This window comes from Chionomys nivalis, chromosome 20, assembly GCF_950005125.1.
Source record: "Chionomys nivalis chromosome 20, mChiNiv1.1, whole genome shotgun sequence".
In the NCBI taxonomy this organism is placed as follows: Eukaryota; Metazoa; Chordata; class Mammalia; order Rodentia; family Cricetidae; genus Chionomys; species Chionomys nivalis.
This window is the reverse complement of record NC_080105.1, coordinates 45,519,440-45,536,992: the sequence shown is the minus strand read 5'-3', so window position 1 is coordinate 45,536,992 and position 17,553 is coordinate 45,519,440. Positions and strand designations below refer to the sequence as shown.

At 37.8% G+C, this 17,553-nt stretch overlaps 1 protein-coding gene across 1 annotated transcript in view; it reads left to right on the top strand.

Moving 5' to 3' along the window:
* The window catches only part of LOC130862629 (ankyrin repeat domain-containing protein 36C-like), a 93,150-nt gene extending 76,242 nt beyond the window's left edge, over nucleotides 1-16,908 (top strand). The window contains exons 42-50 of the mRNA XM_057752340.1: nucleotides 608-671; nucleotides 3,672-3,882; nucleotides 5,897-6,068; nucleotides 9,056-9,126; nucleotides 9,837-9,954; nucleotides 11,715-11,914; nucleotides 12,904-13,138; nucleotides 15,689-15,801; nucleotides 16,863-16,908. Of these exons, the coding sequence (XP_057608323.1) occupies nucleotides 608-671; nucleotides 3,672-3,882; nucleotides 5,897-6,068; nucleotides 9,056-9,126; nucleotides 9,837-9,954; nucleotides 11,715-11,914; nucleotides 12,904-13,138; nucleotides 15,689-15,801; nucleotides 16,863-16,908 (1,230 nt within the window). The remainder of the gene's footprint in view (nucleotides 1-607; nucleotides 672-3,671; nucleotides 3,883-5,896; nucleotides 6,069-9,055; nucleotides 9,127-9,836; nucleotides 9,955-11,714; nucleotides 11,915-12,903; nucleotides 13,139-15,688; nucleotides 15,802-16,862) is intronic.
* Nucleotides 16,909-17,553: the final 645 nt, after the last annotated feature.

The window sequence follows — 17,553 nt, the reverse complement described above, 5'->3', positions numbered from 1 at the left end:
CACGTACCTCAATCCCATTCCCAATGCTTCACTATCATTGCAGAACAGGGTCAGAAAAGGTGTCAGAGCCAGAGGTAGTTTATGGCTACAAGCAAACAGTACTTTCTAAACCCAAAAGGGCAGCTTTACACATGAGCTCACAGTGGTGGTAGCAGCTTGTATAAGACCTGTGTAAGCCCGAGCCAGACCAAATCCCAACATGGAGAGGGGAGTTCGCTACACAATCCCACTGTTAGCTGTGAAGCTGCTGGCAAGTGTTAGTTGCTGGGAGAGACGGTTTCCTTTAAGAGGGTAGCCCCTAGTTGAAGAGGCAGCACATGTAAGATTATTTGGGCAGTATAAATTGATCTTGAAGGGTTAAAAAACAAGGACTCAAAGTTGGGTGGGTAGGGGAGGAGGGTGGGTCTGGGAAGGATTGGGGGAGGGGGTAAATATGATCAAAATACATCATATGAAACCCTTATGGAACTAATAAAATGTATTGATTTAAAAAATTTCTCTTCAGGGGATTCTTTGGCTTTATTTATATAAAATTAGTAGTCACTACCTTTGTACATTATGTGGTATGAATATCAATGATATTTTTATAATAGTATTTATCTTTTAGGTGACAAAAGAAGTAAGAGCTATGGTCGATGTAACTCAGGCATCTGAACCAGTTTCAGGAGATGGTGAGTTATTTAAACACAAAAATACTTGGGAGTTAATTTTATTAGAATATGTATGTAAATCAGCAGTCTGGTCCCACTTACTTTTCAGGGTTTTCAGTATTTTTCAGTATTCTAGGGACTCTACATTCCTTGGTAATCTTTTCTCCTTCTTCTTCTTCTTCTTCTTCTTCTTCTTCTTCTTCTTCTTCTTCTTCTTCTTCTTCTTCTTCTTCTTCTTCTTCTTCTTCTTCCTCCTTCTCCTCCTCCTCCTCCTCCTCCTCCTCCTCCTTCTCCTCCTTCTTCTTCCTCTCTCTGTCTCTGTCTCTGTCTGTCTCTGTCTCTGTCTCTCTCTCTTGTATCCAGTTCCTGTGCATAGTAGGCAAGTCATCTATCATGGAGCTACATCTCTAACTTCCATGTGAACTTTATAATCAGCTTGCCAATTATTTCTGCTGCAAACTTGGAGATTTCAAATATTAATAATGGATCTTAGGACTCTTCAACAAAGTTTGCCTCTTCATTTACAAAATTGGATTTTATTTTGTTAGAAATATTTTGTAGGTTTTTTATATACAAATTTGCCATATTTGTCAGATTTATCTGCATTTCAAGTATTTTAATAAAATTACACAGTTTCCCTTGCTTCTCATACAAGGTATATTAAGAGAATATCATAGAGTGCTTTAGGGAACTAGTGGGACTCTGAGTTAATGTGTATTGTTTGACACGGGCAGTGTTAAAGACCCAGTGACTCTGCCCCCTGGGAGTGGCCTAGTCTTCCCTAGGTGAGGCTCAGAAAGACAACAAATTCTCCCTCTGGTGTGAATGTTGAGAGTGTGTGCAGGAAATGTCCACCATAGCCTTCTCTCTTCTGGTGTTTACTCTCTGAGGGCCGCTCCCCCACAGAGACTGCACCTACCAAGATTAGCCAAACCCACCTAATTTAGCTGCACACACTAACCCCGTCTCCCTGTTTAACAATGTCTGCAATAAACACACTGAGATACCCAAGTGCTGAGGCTTCTCCGTTAGAAATCCCAGCTCACACAATTCCAGCTTTTCTCTGTATATGTATCTGTTATTTTTTGTTTTCACACCATCCATAGTCAGGGTTCAGGGACATAAGCTGAGGAAGAAATCCACAGAGTAGTAGTTAGAGAATATCGTAAATTTCTTTTATGTTTCTGTAGTCTTGGGAAACTCCAAGCTGTTTGATATCAGTTGATTGATAGCTTACAAGAGCCCAGATCTCCAAGTTTTCTAATTTTTCATGTTATAGAAGTTAAGATATTCTCCCTAGGGTCTATGAATATATATATTATATATGTGTGTATGTAGATGTATATATAAATGTGTCTATATAGTTGAAAAATTATTCCATGCAATATATTTTGATCACAGTTTCCCCTTTCTCATCTCCTCCAAGATTCTCCTCACCTCTCTACCCTTTCAACTTCACATCTTCTTCTTCTCAACAACAGTCAAATGAATGAAGATTTAAAAATTTTTAAAAAGAAAGAAAAAGCACAAGAAACACACACAAGCAAAACCCATAAAAACACTAAGTCTGAAACCATATTATATAAACAAAAAACCAATAATAATAAAAAAGCCCTAATAAAGCTTTATGAGGGACACTATTGAGTCTTTGTAGAATGCTTGCTTTTTTCTATATTTTTTCCTTTTTAAATCTTACCTTAATATTAATCCTTTAAAAATGTTTCTTAAAGCTGAAGTAAGGCTTTTGATGTGAAACTTTAATAACTACCTTATTCTTAATTTTTATTTATGTGTATATATGAGTGTCTGCCTTGTGCCCATAGAGGCCAGGAGAGAGTCTGATGCCCGGGAGCTGGAGTTACAGGCAGATGTCAGCCATAATATAGGTGCAGCGATCTGAAACTTGGGATTTGGGGTGTTTAGTAGGTTAAAGGGAAATCTTTTGCCTGGCGAATGGGTGTGGACACTTTCCTTGGTACTGTGTAGGCACCAGTCCCAGCTTCCTTAAACTTTTTCAGATGCTTTCCTTTCAGCCTGGGTCGTTTGCTAACACGTGGTCACCCACACAGGGGTTCTCTGCCGAACTGCGCTGTTCTGTGTTCGTGATGCTTTTCCCTGCCCAGGGTCCGATCACGTTACTCCAATCTGCAGCGTTTTTGTTACCTGACTTGGCAGCAAGAACCCTCACCCACTGAGCCCTCTCTCTGACATTGATTACGTGTTAGTTATCCTTGGGTTTGTTACCTAACCTCAGTAGCCCAGTAGATACATTTTCAGTAAACCCAGAGCCTTGGGCAGTCTCTCCCTCTCACTGAGCTACAACCTCAGTGCCAGAAGTTCTCTTTGGTTTCAGAGACAGCACTTCGCTGGCCTCAAACCTAGGATCCTTCTGCTTTCAATTCTTAAACACGATTGTGCAATCTCACCTTTGCTGGCATCTTCAATTCTTTCTGTGTTTTGTCTTAAAATCCCTCTTGCAGCAGGGAGCTGGGACTTTAGGAATCCATTGTTTTCACTACCTGAAGTCCATTGTCTTGAAAATTGCTTAAAGCATTTTATTTCATGTTTGTTTCGTATATACTAACTACTAACGTTCTCTGCATTAGGTAGAAGCAGCCCGCAGTTTTCTCCGCACCTTTGGAGAGGGTCTAGAATCCTTTGTACCATCTGCCTAGCGGCTCCAGGCACATTCATTATTTTCCTACGTCGCCATCTGTTCCTCTGAGATATCTTCTTGTTCCAGCTGCAGATAATCTTATGCGATCACAGAACTCTTGTGGTTTTTTTAACCACAGGTATCCAAATGGTCATTAATCTGTTTTTTTTTTCTACTGAACTTTAAGAACATAGATCTAGTGTGTTCTTGTTACAGAATTTAGTTTAATGTAATTTTCATCATTGGCATCCAGTCTATTTCTGTCCAGAGCATAGATGAAAGGAGGTCAAAATGTACAGTTTTTTTTTACACAGATAAAACACTAATTAATGTATTTTATTTCGTCTCTTCTTTCCTTTATCCAGATTCTGGAGGATCATTAAAAATACAGAATTCACCCAGTTCCTATAATGCATTATTAGATTTTAATAAAGTCCATGAACTACTTAGGAAAAAAAATCAAAAAATAGAAAATAAAATTATTGCTCTACAGAAGGAGCTAACAGAAAGAAGAGAGGAGAAATCAAAGTTAGAGGATGAAATAGTGGAACAGGATGAAGAATTCTGGACACTGAGGTATGACACCCTACTTTGAGAACTCTATGTCAGAGATATGGAGAGAGAGTATTGTAACTACTGGTTTCATCATAGATTTTTCACAGGAAAAAAATTCTGTGTCTTATGGATCAAGAAATTGTTGGGAATAATAAAAAATTGGTAATCATGGATATCACTGATAATTAAATATATCATCTTTAAAATACCAATTTTAATGTGTGCATGATAGACATCATCTATATTGAAAGGTCACTATTTACCACATGATATTGTGTGGAGTTTTTATTGTATTGACATAGAAATAATTCAGCAAGTATTATCATTTAGATAAGCAATTTTTTACAATCTTAATTATTTACTTTTAGTGAGTTCATTAATATAAAATCATATATTTAAAATATAGGAAATTTAAAAATGTCTTTGGTTAATATTCCTAGCTTTTTTCAAGCACGTTTATATTCATTCATAATTCTACCCATAGAGCATAAAATGGTCTTATTAATAGACTGAAAACTTTTTCTTTAAAAAATACACTTTTTTTTTTTTTCAAAATAGGCTTTCTCTGTGTTACAGTCCTAGCTCGTGTAGACCAGGCTGGCCTCAAAGTCACAGAGATCTGCCTGCCTCTGCCTCCTGAGTGCTGGAATTAAAGGCATGAGCCACCACCACCTGGCAAATATTGCATTTTTTAATTGGTGTGCTGAAGATGAAACTGGGGTCCTTGTGCATGCTAACCAGGTCTGAAGGTCACACAAATATCGAGCTTATTCTACATCACCACACATCGAATAAAGAGTAAAATGGGAAACAATTACTGATTCTTCAGCATCACTTTCATATACAGATAAGAAAAGAAATCTTTATTTTTCAAGACAGGCTCACACTGCATATCCCTAGTTGGCCCAGAGCACAGAAATCCACCTGCCTCTGCCTTCAGATCACTGGGATTAAAAACACATGCTGTATAAGGTGAGGGCATGGTCAGTCCAAGGGATGCCTGAAGAGAAGGTTTTATTGTCGATTAGAGAGAGTATAGCCAGAGGCATCTGGAAGAGTCCAGAGCATGGAGAGAAAGAGGAGGGCTGGAGAGGACAGTAAGAGAGGACCAGAGGAGAGGGGGTCAAGAGAAAGGGGGCAAAGAGAGAGAAGGAACCAAGAGAGACGGGGAGAAGGTGGAAGAGGAGTCATTAGAGCTAGAGCACACGACCAAGATGACAGGATTATATGGGAAGCAGAAGCTGGGGGAAGAAAAGCTCATGAGCTGGAGGAGTTTAGGGTAGCAGGCGGGGTGGGAAGCGTTGGGAAGAGGAGCCTCAGGTATGGAATGAGCCTGGAGATCATCACACGCTTGGGTTTGCTCATAGGCCCCACAGTTAACCATTTGCCCCAGGTTTCTATTGGACCTGACACATGCCAACATGTCTGTGTGGCTGCTCTCTATCATGAAGGAACATGATGTTTAATATTAGTTTAATTATTTGTTATTGTCTTGTTCCAAGTGGGACTCTGAAGTTTTTAATAAAAGACATAGCGATCAACAAAGTAAGGTAGAATAATTACAAAAAACCCAAGCAATCATAAAAAAAGCATAAATGAGGTTAGATTTTTTAATCTAGTCTTTTTCTTTTACCTTAAAATTGTTTAGCTTATAATTACATTTCTCCATTTCCTTTCCTTTCTCTAAGCCCTTCCATATACCATTGCTTGCTCTCTTTCTACTTCATGGCCTCTTTTTATATTAACTGTTATTACATTTATATATAAATAATTAATACATACATTTAACAATACATCATGATATACCTATATTATTAAATACTACCTGCTCACTCTATATAATGCTTAACCTAGTCTTAAGTAACAAAATTTGAAATATAAGACTAGAAAGTAAAAGTATTTGACAATGTAACTTTATTGTTTTTGTGTTATATTTTTCATACAATTTATAATAATAATAATTAACCTATAAAGATCAGTGTGAACATTGCATTTTCTGACAAATTTAATTTCACAATAAGCACTTTAACCTCAGGTTTACTTTATGCAAAGAATTCAAAGAGACAAGAATTATTCAGAAAAATATTAAGAAACATTTACACGAAAAACAAAAGCAGTTCAATGAAAGAGCCGCAATGGCAGAGCTTGAAAGACATCTGAGAACACGAGACATGGAACTGAGGAGTGCAAGAGCCATCTTGAAGGAGGTAAACCGGCCTCAAATAAAGCGTTCGCATCTTCTCTCAACTTTGCCCCTTTGGTGAACTAATGTATTTGTTGTACTTAATGACAGAAATATGATCTATTAAATATCTCTTTCAGTTTACATTACCAGCCAAGCTCTCATGGTCCTATGCTTACAGAAGCTTAACACACCTGACGCATCAGTAGGCAAGATAATATCATCGCATATCTCTCCTATTCATATGGCTTTCATTTATATCATTTTTGCTCTTATTTTAAAGATCATTTCTTTTATTTTCAAGTTTATAATATAATCAGATAATTACCCCCTTTCCTTTTCTTTCTCCTACCTCTCCCATAGACCTTTCCCCACTGTCTTTCAAGTTAATGGTTCCTTTTTCATTAATTGTTATTTTACACACACACACACACACACACACACACACACACACACACACACAGTTGAAATTTTCTTTGGGCCATCAACCAGCTCCCAAATAAAGACATGGAAACTTACTAATTGTGAATGTTAGGCCTTAGCTTAGGCTTGTTCCGATAGCTCTTCTAACTTAGTTTAACTTGTTTCTATTCCTCTATGTTTTACCTTGGGGTTTTTTACTTTTTCTTTTCGTTTTGTCTGTCCCACTTTCCTGCTCCCTCTGTGTCTGTCTGCTGGCCCCTGGCGTCTCCCTGTCATCTCCTTTTCTCTTACTCTCTTAAACCTAAGTTCCTCCTACTTACTCTCCCTGTCTGGAAGTTCCACCTATACCTCCTCCCTCGCTATTAGCCATTCAACATTTTATCAGACCTATCAGGCGCCTTAGACAGGCAAGGTGAAACAGTCTCACGTCTTTACGTAATTAAATAAATGCAACATATCTTTATATAGTTAAACAAATATTCCACAACATAAACAAATCCAACATATATTTACATAGTTAAACAAATATTCCATAAATATTGAATATCTATCTATCTATCTATCTATCTATCTATCTATCTATCTATCTATCTATCTATCCCTAAATAAGACTGCTTAGTCTGTATAATGTTACTTATGCATGTTTCCAGAGTTCACTATTGGGTGTTGGGTACCCAATTTGTGTGCTCTTCCCTGGGAAAGACTATTCCTGCCATGCTCAGTATTCCTTAGCTGCCTGCAGTTCTTTGTGTGGGGTTGAGGCCTCCCAGGCTTTCCTCTGTCCACTCTTGTCACTGTTCACCTCACAGGCAGTCACGTTGATGAGACTTTCTGACATTACCAGGAGACACAGCTAATAAACTCTCTGATCTTCTGGCTCTGACAATCTTTCTGCTCACTTGTCTTCAATGTTCCCTGAACCTTAGGTGAGGGAGGTTCTTTGTAGATAGATGTCCCTACTGGGACTGGCTCCACAACTCTGTATTCTTATTGGGCGTGGCTTTCTGTAAAGGGATATACGAAAACCACAGAGATACTTGCAAATCCATGTTATTATGACATTCAATCTCAATAGCTCAGACATGGAACCAGTCTGGATGTCAATAAACAGTTGGATGGGTAAAGAGAATGTGGTACACACAAACAATAGAGTTTTATTGGGCAGTGAAGAATAGGATTGTGGAGATGAAGAGATAGCTCAGTGGTTGAGAGCACTGACTGCTCTTCCAGAGGACTCTGGTTCAAATCCCAGCACCCACACGGCCCTCACAACTGGAGCCTGTAACTCCAGCTCCATAGGAACTAACATCCTCACACAGATATGCATTCAGGCACAAAACACCAATGCACATTAAAAAAGAATAAAATTGTACCATTTCCAAGAAAATTAATAAAATTTGAGGTCATCATACTAAATGTAAGTTCAATTCAGTGTGATAAACATAGGTTTTCTCAAATATGCAGATTATAGATTAGAAATATAGGACCTGTTATGCATATATGGGGTGGAATATTCCTGAAGGTGTGGAGGTGGAACAGGAAAGGTTAGTGTGGTGTCAAACAACAGCAAACATCACATATTATCCTGTGAATATGTAGAGAATCTTGATGTTATAGTATAATCCAATAATTTCAGATCAGATATGTCAGATAGCCTCTTAGGGGGTAGTATTGCATATTGTTACTAAGTGACTTGACCAAGGCATGCTGCTTACATTGTGCTGTATCATTCTTGCTTCATGAACAATCTTGACAGCCTTTTGAGCCATAAATTATTAGAAATGGATAATGTTATTGTCAGTGAAATGAGTGAAAGCTTTACAAAATACTGGAATCACATTCTGGGGCTCTTGTCCCTATCCCATGGAAACGCTGCACCTTAAGAGATCAAATTTTATTGCAAAACAAAATACCACCATAATATTAAAGCTACCAGCAGGGATGTGCCACCATGGGTCACATAACCATAATCTGTGTACATTTGCTATTCGAATCTGCCCAGTAACCCAGCGAGGTAGATACTTTGATGTCAGTCTCATAGATGAAGAGACTGGAATACAGGATGCTAACATGAAACAGATGTTGGGGCATCTGTGCAGATATTGCTGTCCCACACACACTTCAGAGAAACAACAAAAGATGAGATGTGAGGTCACTATGTCATATCACTGGCCGAGTTGTGGCCATTTACATGTCTAGGGATTCTTTGTACAACAGTGATGATGTAGAATTTGGAATGCAATAAACATACATATATACATACATACATACATACATACATACCATGAGGGTGTTCCTTTTTCCCATTTCTCAGGCCGTTATTTTCATTATCAGATAATACACTCTTTAAAAATAACATATTTTGGTCTGGTAGAAATGTCAAGACATGTTTCGTTGACAAGAGAGACAGTATTATTACTTCAGACCTTGTGAGCTGCAATACTCAGATATCTGGGAAGTTTCAAAACCCAGGTTCAGAGACTGCTTGTTCAGAAAGGGATCTAGATGAGTTCCTAAAGACTTTAGCATATTATCAGTTAATGGCTAGATTTACCATGTTAGTAAAATTATTTTCAATCTTTTATTTAGTTGCAAGAATCACAAAGACAACACATAGAAACTCTAAAAACTGCCCAGAAGATGAAAGATCACTTACAAAGGTATACTTGGAAGTAGCATTTGATGTGACTTGAGTGTTTATATAACGAGTAAGATGTGTAATGGGAAGGTACATCAGTTATGAGTTAGTATATGGGTGTGAAGCCTGGAATATATGCTTGGAGTCACATGAAACACATTTCAGAGTTTACGAAGTATCTCAGTGATAGAACATATACTCACATGAATGTCAACCTGGGTTATTCTCCAAATACTATAAATAGATAAAAAATGAAGAATTATAGGACTTTTTGTATCATACCTAAACTTTGCGTTATATTCTTACAAAGTAAGACTGGAAAGTGATACAATTTCTAAATCACATACTTTTCAAATATATCATAATTTATGCAATTTCTATTTCAGATAATTTTTCAAAAGTGATGTAATATTGTATAGGAATATAGGATAATGAAAGAGGAGCGATGAACGGGAGCAAGGGGTCTTAGGGCAAGGCAGAAAGGGAGCAAGTGGATGTGGCAGGTCACCTGTGGCAGGAGAGCAGGATGGCAGGTGTGGGGAGGAAGTAGGGCAGACAGAGAGAAGGGATGAGGAGGGTGGCAAGGGACAAGAAGGAACAATGTTTAATGATATGCATGTCTAAAATGCATTAAAATCCATTATCTTGTGAGCTAAATTAAAAAAAGACATTTAAAATGTGATACTAAAAATTAGTCTATGAGAATAACTATTTTAAAACATGCATTTTTAGGATTGAGCAAGAACATTCTGAGTTAAAAGTTGAAGTAAAAGAGCAAGCTAAGAAAATTGAAGAGCTTCGTGGGTGTCTGCAAAACTCACCTTTAAAATTGGAACAAAATGAAAAATTGGTAGGTCACTATCATTCATTTTTGTCATGCCAAAAGGCATTTTCTTCCCTAAAAATATATGTCAATGTTTTAGGGAATATATTAAGTATCTCACTGAAAAGATATTTGTGTATTCTTATTGCCACTGCTTGCCACTGCTAGTGCTTACACCAGTAAGACTTTACTCAAGCAGCTGATTTAATAGAACAGATGACTTTGGTGCCAGTTGATAATGTTGCAGGAAAGATCTTTGGAACAATGCTTTCACGAAGATATGTATTTATCTATACATACATACATACATACATACATACATATTGAAAGTATATTATATATGCACATATAGAAAGTATTCAGAGGAAAACAATTGATAATCTGTTCTTCATGGACAATTTCACTATCACAAAAGAAAATGAGATGAAATGAAGTGTGCTGGTCAACATCATAAAGTGCTTAAAATTACACTGTGTCCTGGCAGCTTATTTTAAAGAAACACCTTACTCGAAGGAGTAACTTGGCTTTCTAAAACTCAACACAATCTGTTTGTGTGTAGATGTGGGAAGGATGCAAACATGGGGTTCTTCTCCATAGAAACGAGCTTGGAGAGTCAGAAAGAATCATGCCCCCGGCATTTCATTCAAAGGGCAGTATGTTTGTTTTATTCAAATCTGTTTTAAATGATTTTAAAATTCTTTATTTTTTCTTGGAGGTAAAGACTTATTAGAATATCTAAGACAGGCTCAGCATGTGCCCCAGTCATCAAGGGCTTGTTTAGTAGACATCAGACCTTGTGTTCAACGGCCCCACCCTCTGCACATTTAAAAAAAAAATCAGTAAATTCAAAGTTGCCTTCTCTCTTTAAAAATCAAATCATTGAAGTCAGATAAAAGATCTGCTTTTTGTAGACCAAGTGTTTCCAGTGCTAATCTTGAAGGAATAAATCCCCTCACTCACTGTTCTTAACTCAGAGAATATTCTACTATGTGCATTTCCCTGCGTAGGGAAAATTGCTCTCATGGGAGCCTTGCAACCTCCCTTCCGTTATTCTAATGTCTTGTCTGCTATTACTCAACATCTTACTAAAGTGTCCACCTTCAGTAAGCTAAGGTCTGTCCTTACTGCATTTGACTCCAAAGGACACTGCCCGCAGCATGCAACTTGTTTCTGGATCATTTAAGGTACCCCCTTTTCTCTGATAAACCATCCAGAGAGTCACAACTTAAAATCGTTTCTTTACCATCATTCTTGGGTCCAGATGGGGATGCAGTAACTAGACCATAGTATTAGGCTAGGGCCTAGAAAACACACCTCCTTTGAATAAGTCATTTATAGCCCACATAACCAACTCTCTGCTGAAGTCCTAACCACTCCCGACCCCTGACCCCCAAGTCCAGAGTAGGATGGAGAATACAAGGCACTGAGAAAGACACTCATGCAGGTTTGAAAATTCTGAGGCTGGTCCCTGGCCTTGGACTCATGCCCCAGTTCTCTGTTACGATGGGTTCTCCCTTTCCAGAGAAACAGACAGACTGTGTTTGCAGCTGGGCATTAACCACATTGAGCTTTTGCTCTGCAGAATTCCCATATGGGTTCTGGGGAACAAACCCAGTCTTTTGCAAGATCAGCAGGTGATCTTAATCTCTGAGCCGTCCCTGATGATAAATATTTTAAACAAGAGTTTAAAAATGCTCTTTGAATAGTTTATTCAAAAGTAAACCTATCAAATTTGTAATAAATATTTGACTATTTCTCTCTAAACATATTGTTTCAATTTGCTTTAGACACAGGCAGGTACTCAAGAAACTTTGGAGGAATTATGTGAGAACATTTCCCTGATGGGTCAGACAGGAATCAGAATCCAGAGTCTGCGGTCTGAATCCTCCAAAATGAAAACCGGAAAAGACTCAAATACAAGTGCCCAGAAAAGTTATGAGCAACAGTGTATAGAAGAATTAAGGATCAGCAATGCATTGCTATACAAGTGAGTAAAACCAGGAACTGCAGAAAGCAGAGGAACCCTAGCTTTCCTACAGGACAGAACTTACAGTGAAATGGGCATGAGATTAGCAAGTGCAAGAGCAAGCTAGCCAAAATAGCTTTGGAGAATAATCTTAGACCGTACAAGACTGGCCTTCAAAACGGGGTTCCAGTGTAGACTATGTTATATCCTCCACCTTTGATTAGACATGTGATTTTCTTCATTAGTATTTTCACGTGGATGTTAGCGATACGTTTGCTCGTTAGCTAGCCCATAAATAGAAATAGTAAGTCTGGGTGCTGTTTAGAAGATTGTAAGGAAACCCTAGGCTAGCTACTTTCCTTGTACATGGTCTGGAGCTTCCTAAACTAGCTTTCCTCGACTGTTCCCTTTGGTGCTACCACGAATGATTGCCCATCGTCCAGTGCTTCATTTCACCCATATTCTGGACAAAGTGTTAAAACCAGAAGCTTGGAAATGTCCTTGAGGAGATTTTCTTTTAACCCCCTAAACTTCTTTAATAAATGCAAGTATCCATACAAATCTTTGCCATCTTACTCAGGAACAGTTAAGGAGTACAATATAATATTTAATAAGTGAATATTAGTAAACTTACTAGTATGACCATATAGTTACCATATCTGTAATCTCATGTCACTGCCTTTTGAATTAAAATATCTCTGCTCCAGCCTTAAGGATTATAGGTGTGGGGTCCTCCCAGAGGGCAGCATTTTTACCTGTGAAATCATAAGTCTTTGATAGCTTTGTCTTTACTTCTGATATTGTTTGGGGGTATTTGTTACCTCAAAATTTTCCTAAATTTATAAGTAATCCTTTGGAATGATTTGAAACCTGTAATTGTCTGCATGGCAGGCATGCTTCTATACACTTTTCAGTGTTAAGATTCTGTTTAAGGGGGAAATTCTGTGCATTCTTACAGTGCTTCTAAAATACAAGAAGACATTTATGGATAGATGAGATCCATATTATAGTGTACACCCTTTCGGTCTTTACAGGAACAGGAGACTAGATAAATCCTGCACGCGAGTTCACATCACAGTGGAGCAGGACACATCTTCTCTGCACACACCAGAAACAAGGTTTTCTCTCGAGAACCCTTGTGTGGCAAGCAGTTGCCCTCACAGACACTTCTTCCCATGTGGAAACATGGTTCTCCCAGGAAACCCACGGTTTTCTGATGACTGCATGCGAAGCTACCCAGTGACGGTATGGTCATTTCCTCTGTTTTCAGACTTGCAATAGAAACCTTTTTTCCCTCCAAGTTCCGTGTATCACCAAATTGCTTACAATATATATTATTTACAATAGAAAGCAAAACATGCATTTTTCTAAAGTGTGAACACTCTGTCTTTCCCCATTAGAGTAAATAACTGTGATACAATAGCATGGCTGTAAACGCTGTTTAAAGTTATACTCACATAATTTCACAGTGACTGTCACTGTGGGCAGATTTTGTGGCATTGGCGGACATTTCTGGAGGATTACAGATTGGTTGGTCTTTAGAATGCTCGAGTGTTTCACCGCAGATTCCTGGATCTGCACACTTATCATGAGTGTGTCACCGGCATACAAACACTTCACCACATATGGGTGTGAATAATCCAAAGTCACCAGAAGTAATGTGTGAACTAGATGAAAGAAAAACAAAAGCAACTCTTAGAACTAGGTTTTTCCGTTTTCTTAAACAAGAAGATATCCTTAATTGTGATTTACCTTAAAGCGTATTTGTATCAATTTTAAAACATATGTTTATTGATCCACTGTTCACGTCAGCAAGGAAAGGCCATGCCTGACTCTGTATTTCACCCCCATTTGAATGACTGGTGGCAAAGATGGCAGTGGTACCGATAGCCTTTAAATGAAAACAACTGTCATTAAGAACTCTTCGTAGTCTCTATGTCCAGTTCTTATGTAAAAGTGGACACTGCTTCACCTCTGCCCTACTCACCAGCTGTGTGATTGTGCTCATAGCCAGTGTCCATGTCTGTGGACCTAAGATCGGCTCGCATATGGCAGAATAGGCAAAAGAAAAATTCAAGTATACTTGTCCCAGTATGTGATACATGCCTAGGTTTGACCAAGAGAGATAGACCATGCCTCAAAAAATAACGTGGAAAGGTGGATGGGGAAGACACTGGACACCAATCTTCAGCCTACACACCACACACACACACACTGAAGAGTCAGGTTGATGTGGTAAAGCAAAAGTTATGGCAGAAAAAGAAGAGTAAAGGAAACAGAAGAACTTGAAGTGTCCTTGACTCTCAAAATCTTTCATTGCAGTTGTTTCGGTTGAGGATCTGATGTTAGTGTAAAAGCTGGTATCATTAGGTAATGAAAAACGGGTTCGTTGTTGACACGGCATCCTAACACACATTAGCTGAGTGGGATGTGAGTGAGAGGGGATGATGGGACCATGTGAATCAGACTCTGTTATGCTGTCATGCGCTATAGAGAGGATGAGGCTTGCGGCAAAACTTCCTAGCCACAGGTGAAAACTAGCACTCCCAGAGACTGCCTATAGAGAATGAGTGTGCTTATCTCATTCAAAAGTCACACGAGGATAAAAAGATACACTGAAAATAAAACAATGGTTTTCAAAAAAATAACTTAGTAAATTATGACTTAAGTAAACCTGGACTATCTGCAACTATTAAAATGCTTCTATGGTATGTTTTTACTAGGGTATAAATGTAACCATACTTTAATTTTAACAATCCTTATTCGTGAAGTCTTGCATTTTATCCAAATACATTTTAGCAACTTAAAGAACAAGAAAAATGAAAAATATAAATGATTCTGAGTATATAAATTTTATTATAGAAAACCATCACACATTGAAATTCACTGGGCCCAATCTTTGCATCTCATTGAAGCAAATATATCTTTATGCATCCTTATATTTTTATCCACCATCCAAACCAAAAAATTCATGGTAATAATTAACTCTTAGAAAAGTCATTAAAGAGGTTGTAAAGCTAATTGTTTTTCTTGTTTCAAATATATCATGGAGTTTTCATGTTTTTTAAAATGTTTTTAGTGCTGGATTTAAGTGCATAAAAACCTACTCAACAGCGAAAGGGTAAAATCCAGTGTGAGGGTCCCGAGTTGCAGAATGGCTGTTCTAACCGTATTTCCTGCGATGTGCACACTTTGGGCCTGGCTAATTTCGCTGTGTTTGTTTTACTTGCAAGTTCTTTATAATAATGTTTTAATTAAACTAATTAAGTAGGGGGCCAGAGAGAGAGCTCAGTAGTTAAGAGACCTGACTGCTCTTCCCAAGGATTCAGGTTTGATAAATCCAGTCTCTGGGAATCTAGTACCCTCTTGTGGCCTTCCTGGGAACTGCACACACAGTGCACAGACAAACATGCTTTCAAAACATCCATACACATAATAATAAACACATTTGAAAATAGCTCTGTTGATAAATAAGAAAAAAATCAATTATTTTACGTTTCCCTTGGTTGTGTTAGGTTTATCACACTTATTAAATTTTTTTATGCATATTCATCATAGTTTCTTTCTTTGATTGTTTGGTTGTTTTCGAGACAGGGTTTCTCTGTACCTTTGGAACCTGTCCTGTAACTCCCACTGTAGACCAGGCTGGCATTGAACTCACAGAGATCTGCCTGCCTTTGCCTCCCTAGTGCTGGGATTAAAGGCGCGGGCCACCACCACCCAGCTTCATCATAGTTTTAAGAAAGAAGAATAAGTCTCCAGGGTTTTAAAGCTATTTTTTATGATTTCTTGAAGATGGAAGACGAGGAAAAATCGATCGAAGTACTTTCCAAATTAAAGCAATCTTTAGAATATAATTTGTATCAGCAGCAGAAGAAAAATGACGAACTAGCAAAGGAGATAACTAGGTAAGATTTTAGTATTTCAAATATTGTCAACCGCTCATATTAGCTATATGTGAAATAAAATCTAAATATAAATTCATTTTATTTATGTTTTTTCAGAAGAACTGTTTCTAAGTCTACAAGATGGCTCAATGCTTAGAGGTGCTTACTGCCAAACACATCAAACAGAGTCACATCTTGAGACACACACACACACGCGCACACGCACACACACACACACGCACACAGTGAAATAACAACAAAACAACTGTGTTTAAGTTTTACTTAATGATCTGAGCCTTCTTTCTTCCCTTGTTGAGGCGGGGTCTCATTTTATAGCCCACAATTCTATTGTCCCAGTTCTCCAAATATGGCAACCTCAAGTGTGTGTCATCACACTTAGCCCGAATGCTTTTAGAACATGAAATATGATGAAACATAATATTCTCCAGGGTCTTGAAAACTAGTACACCATCTTTGGTGTGTGATGGCTTCTCAGTCTACTTCTTTGATCATGATGTTTTATTTCTAAAGTTTTTTTTTCTTTTCATGTTTGGATTCCATCCAACATTAAATAAGTTTAGAATACAAAGCCTTCTGATTACCTTTAATAATAAAAATATCTGGATTTAGTGTATATTTTCTGTTTTTGTTATAAAATGCAGCATGTTATAAACTCCTTTTCCATAGGTAACCCCCCATGTGCCCAAGAGGTGTGTGCTATTCAGTTTCAAACACACACACACACAAATGAACAAGGAATTTTATAAAGTATGTTTTATCATTTCTTTAGGTGAACTTTGGGTTAAAGCTCATAATAAGTTGATGTTTTGTATAAGTATATGGAACGTGACAATATTATTTATAAGAATCCTGTAAAAAATATATATATAGTCAGTTATTTGACTGATGTATATATTAATTGTCTTGAGACTCTTTGCTTAAGATAATTAAATAAAATTCTTTCAAGAAAAGCTAGATTAAATTTAGGTCACAATTTATAGATACATTTATTTTATATGATCAGAACATGCTTAAGCAATTATTAAGTCTGATAAAATATACTATCTGTTACATTCTTATAGAAATGAGAAACTCTTGAAAATGGCAAAAATTGGGCATGAAATGTAGTTCTCATGGAAATTCAAAAACTGGTCATTTTTGAGCTATGAGGTGAGTTTAAAAACTAAAGCTCACTTTTCTTTTCCCTCCCTCCCTCCCTCCCTCCCTCCCTCCCTCCCTCTTCCCTCCCTCCCTCCTTCCTTCCTTCTTTTCTTTTCTTTCTTCTTTCCTTCCTTTTTTTTTTTGGAAAAAAATTTTTTGCTCAATGCTTCACAAATGAAACGACTATTTGTAAGACCATTGCAGACTGAGTGTATGGACTAAACTCACCTTTTCCTATTAAGAGTGTCTGCTGTTGACCCCCTTATGTCCTGAAACTTTACAGAGGGACAAGACCCCAAGACATGAGCATAAAGTCAGTATTTCGGAAAAGATCTATTGAGCCACAGTTGATGTCATTTGAAATTCAACTTTAGAGCATTTCTGTCACCCTAAAAAGAAACTTCTTACTTGGTAGCCATCTTATACGCACTTCCTTCCTCAGCCTTGGGAAACTACGTTGACATTTCTTCCTATACGTTACCTGTTCTGGGCATTTCAAAGGAATGGACTCTCACAATAAGTGGTCTGGCTTCTGTCAAGGTCCCTTCCTGCCGTAGGCTGTTATTTCTGTCGCTGACTGTTAGGTGTGGAGGCCCGCCATGAATTGTGTTT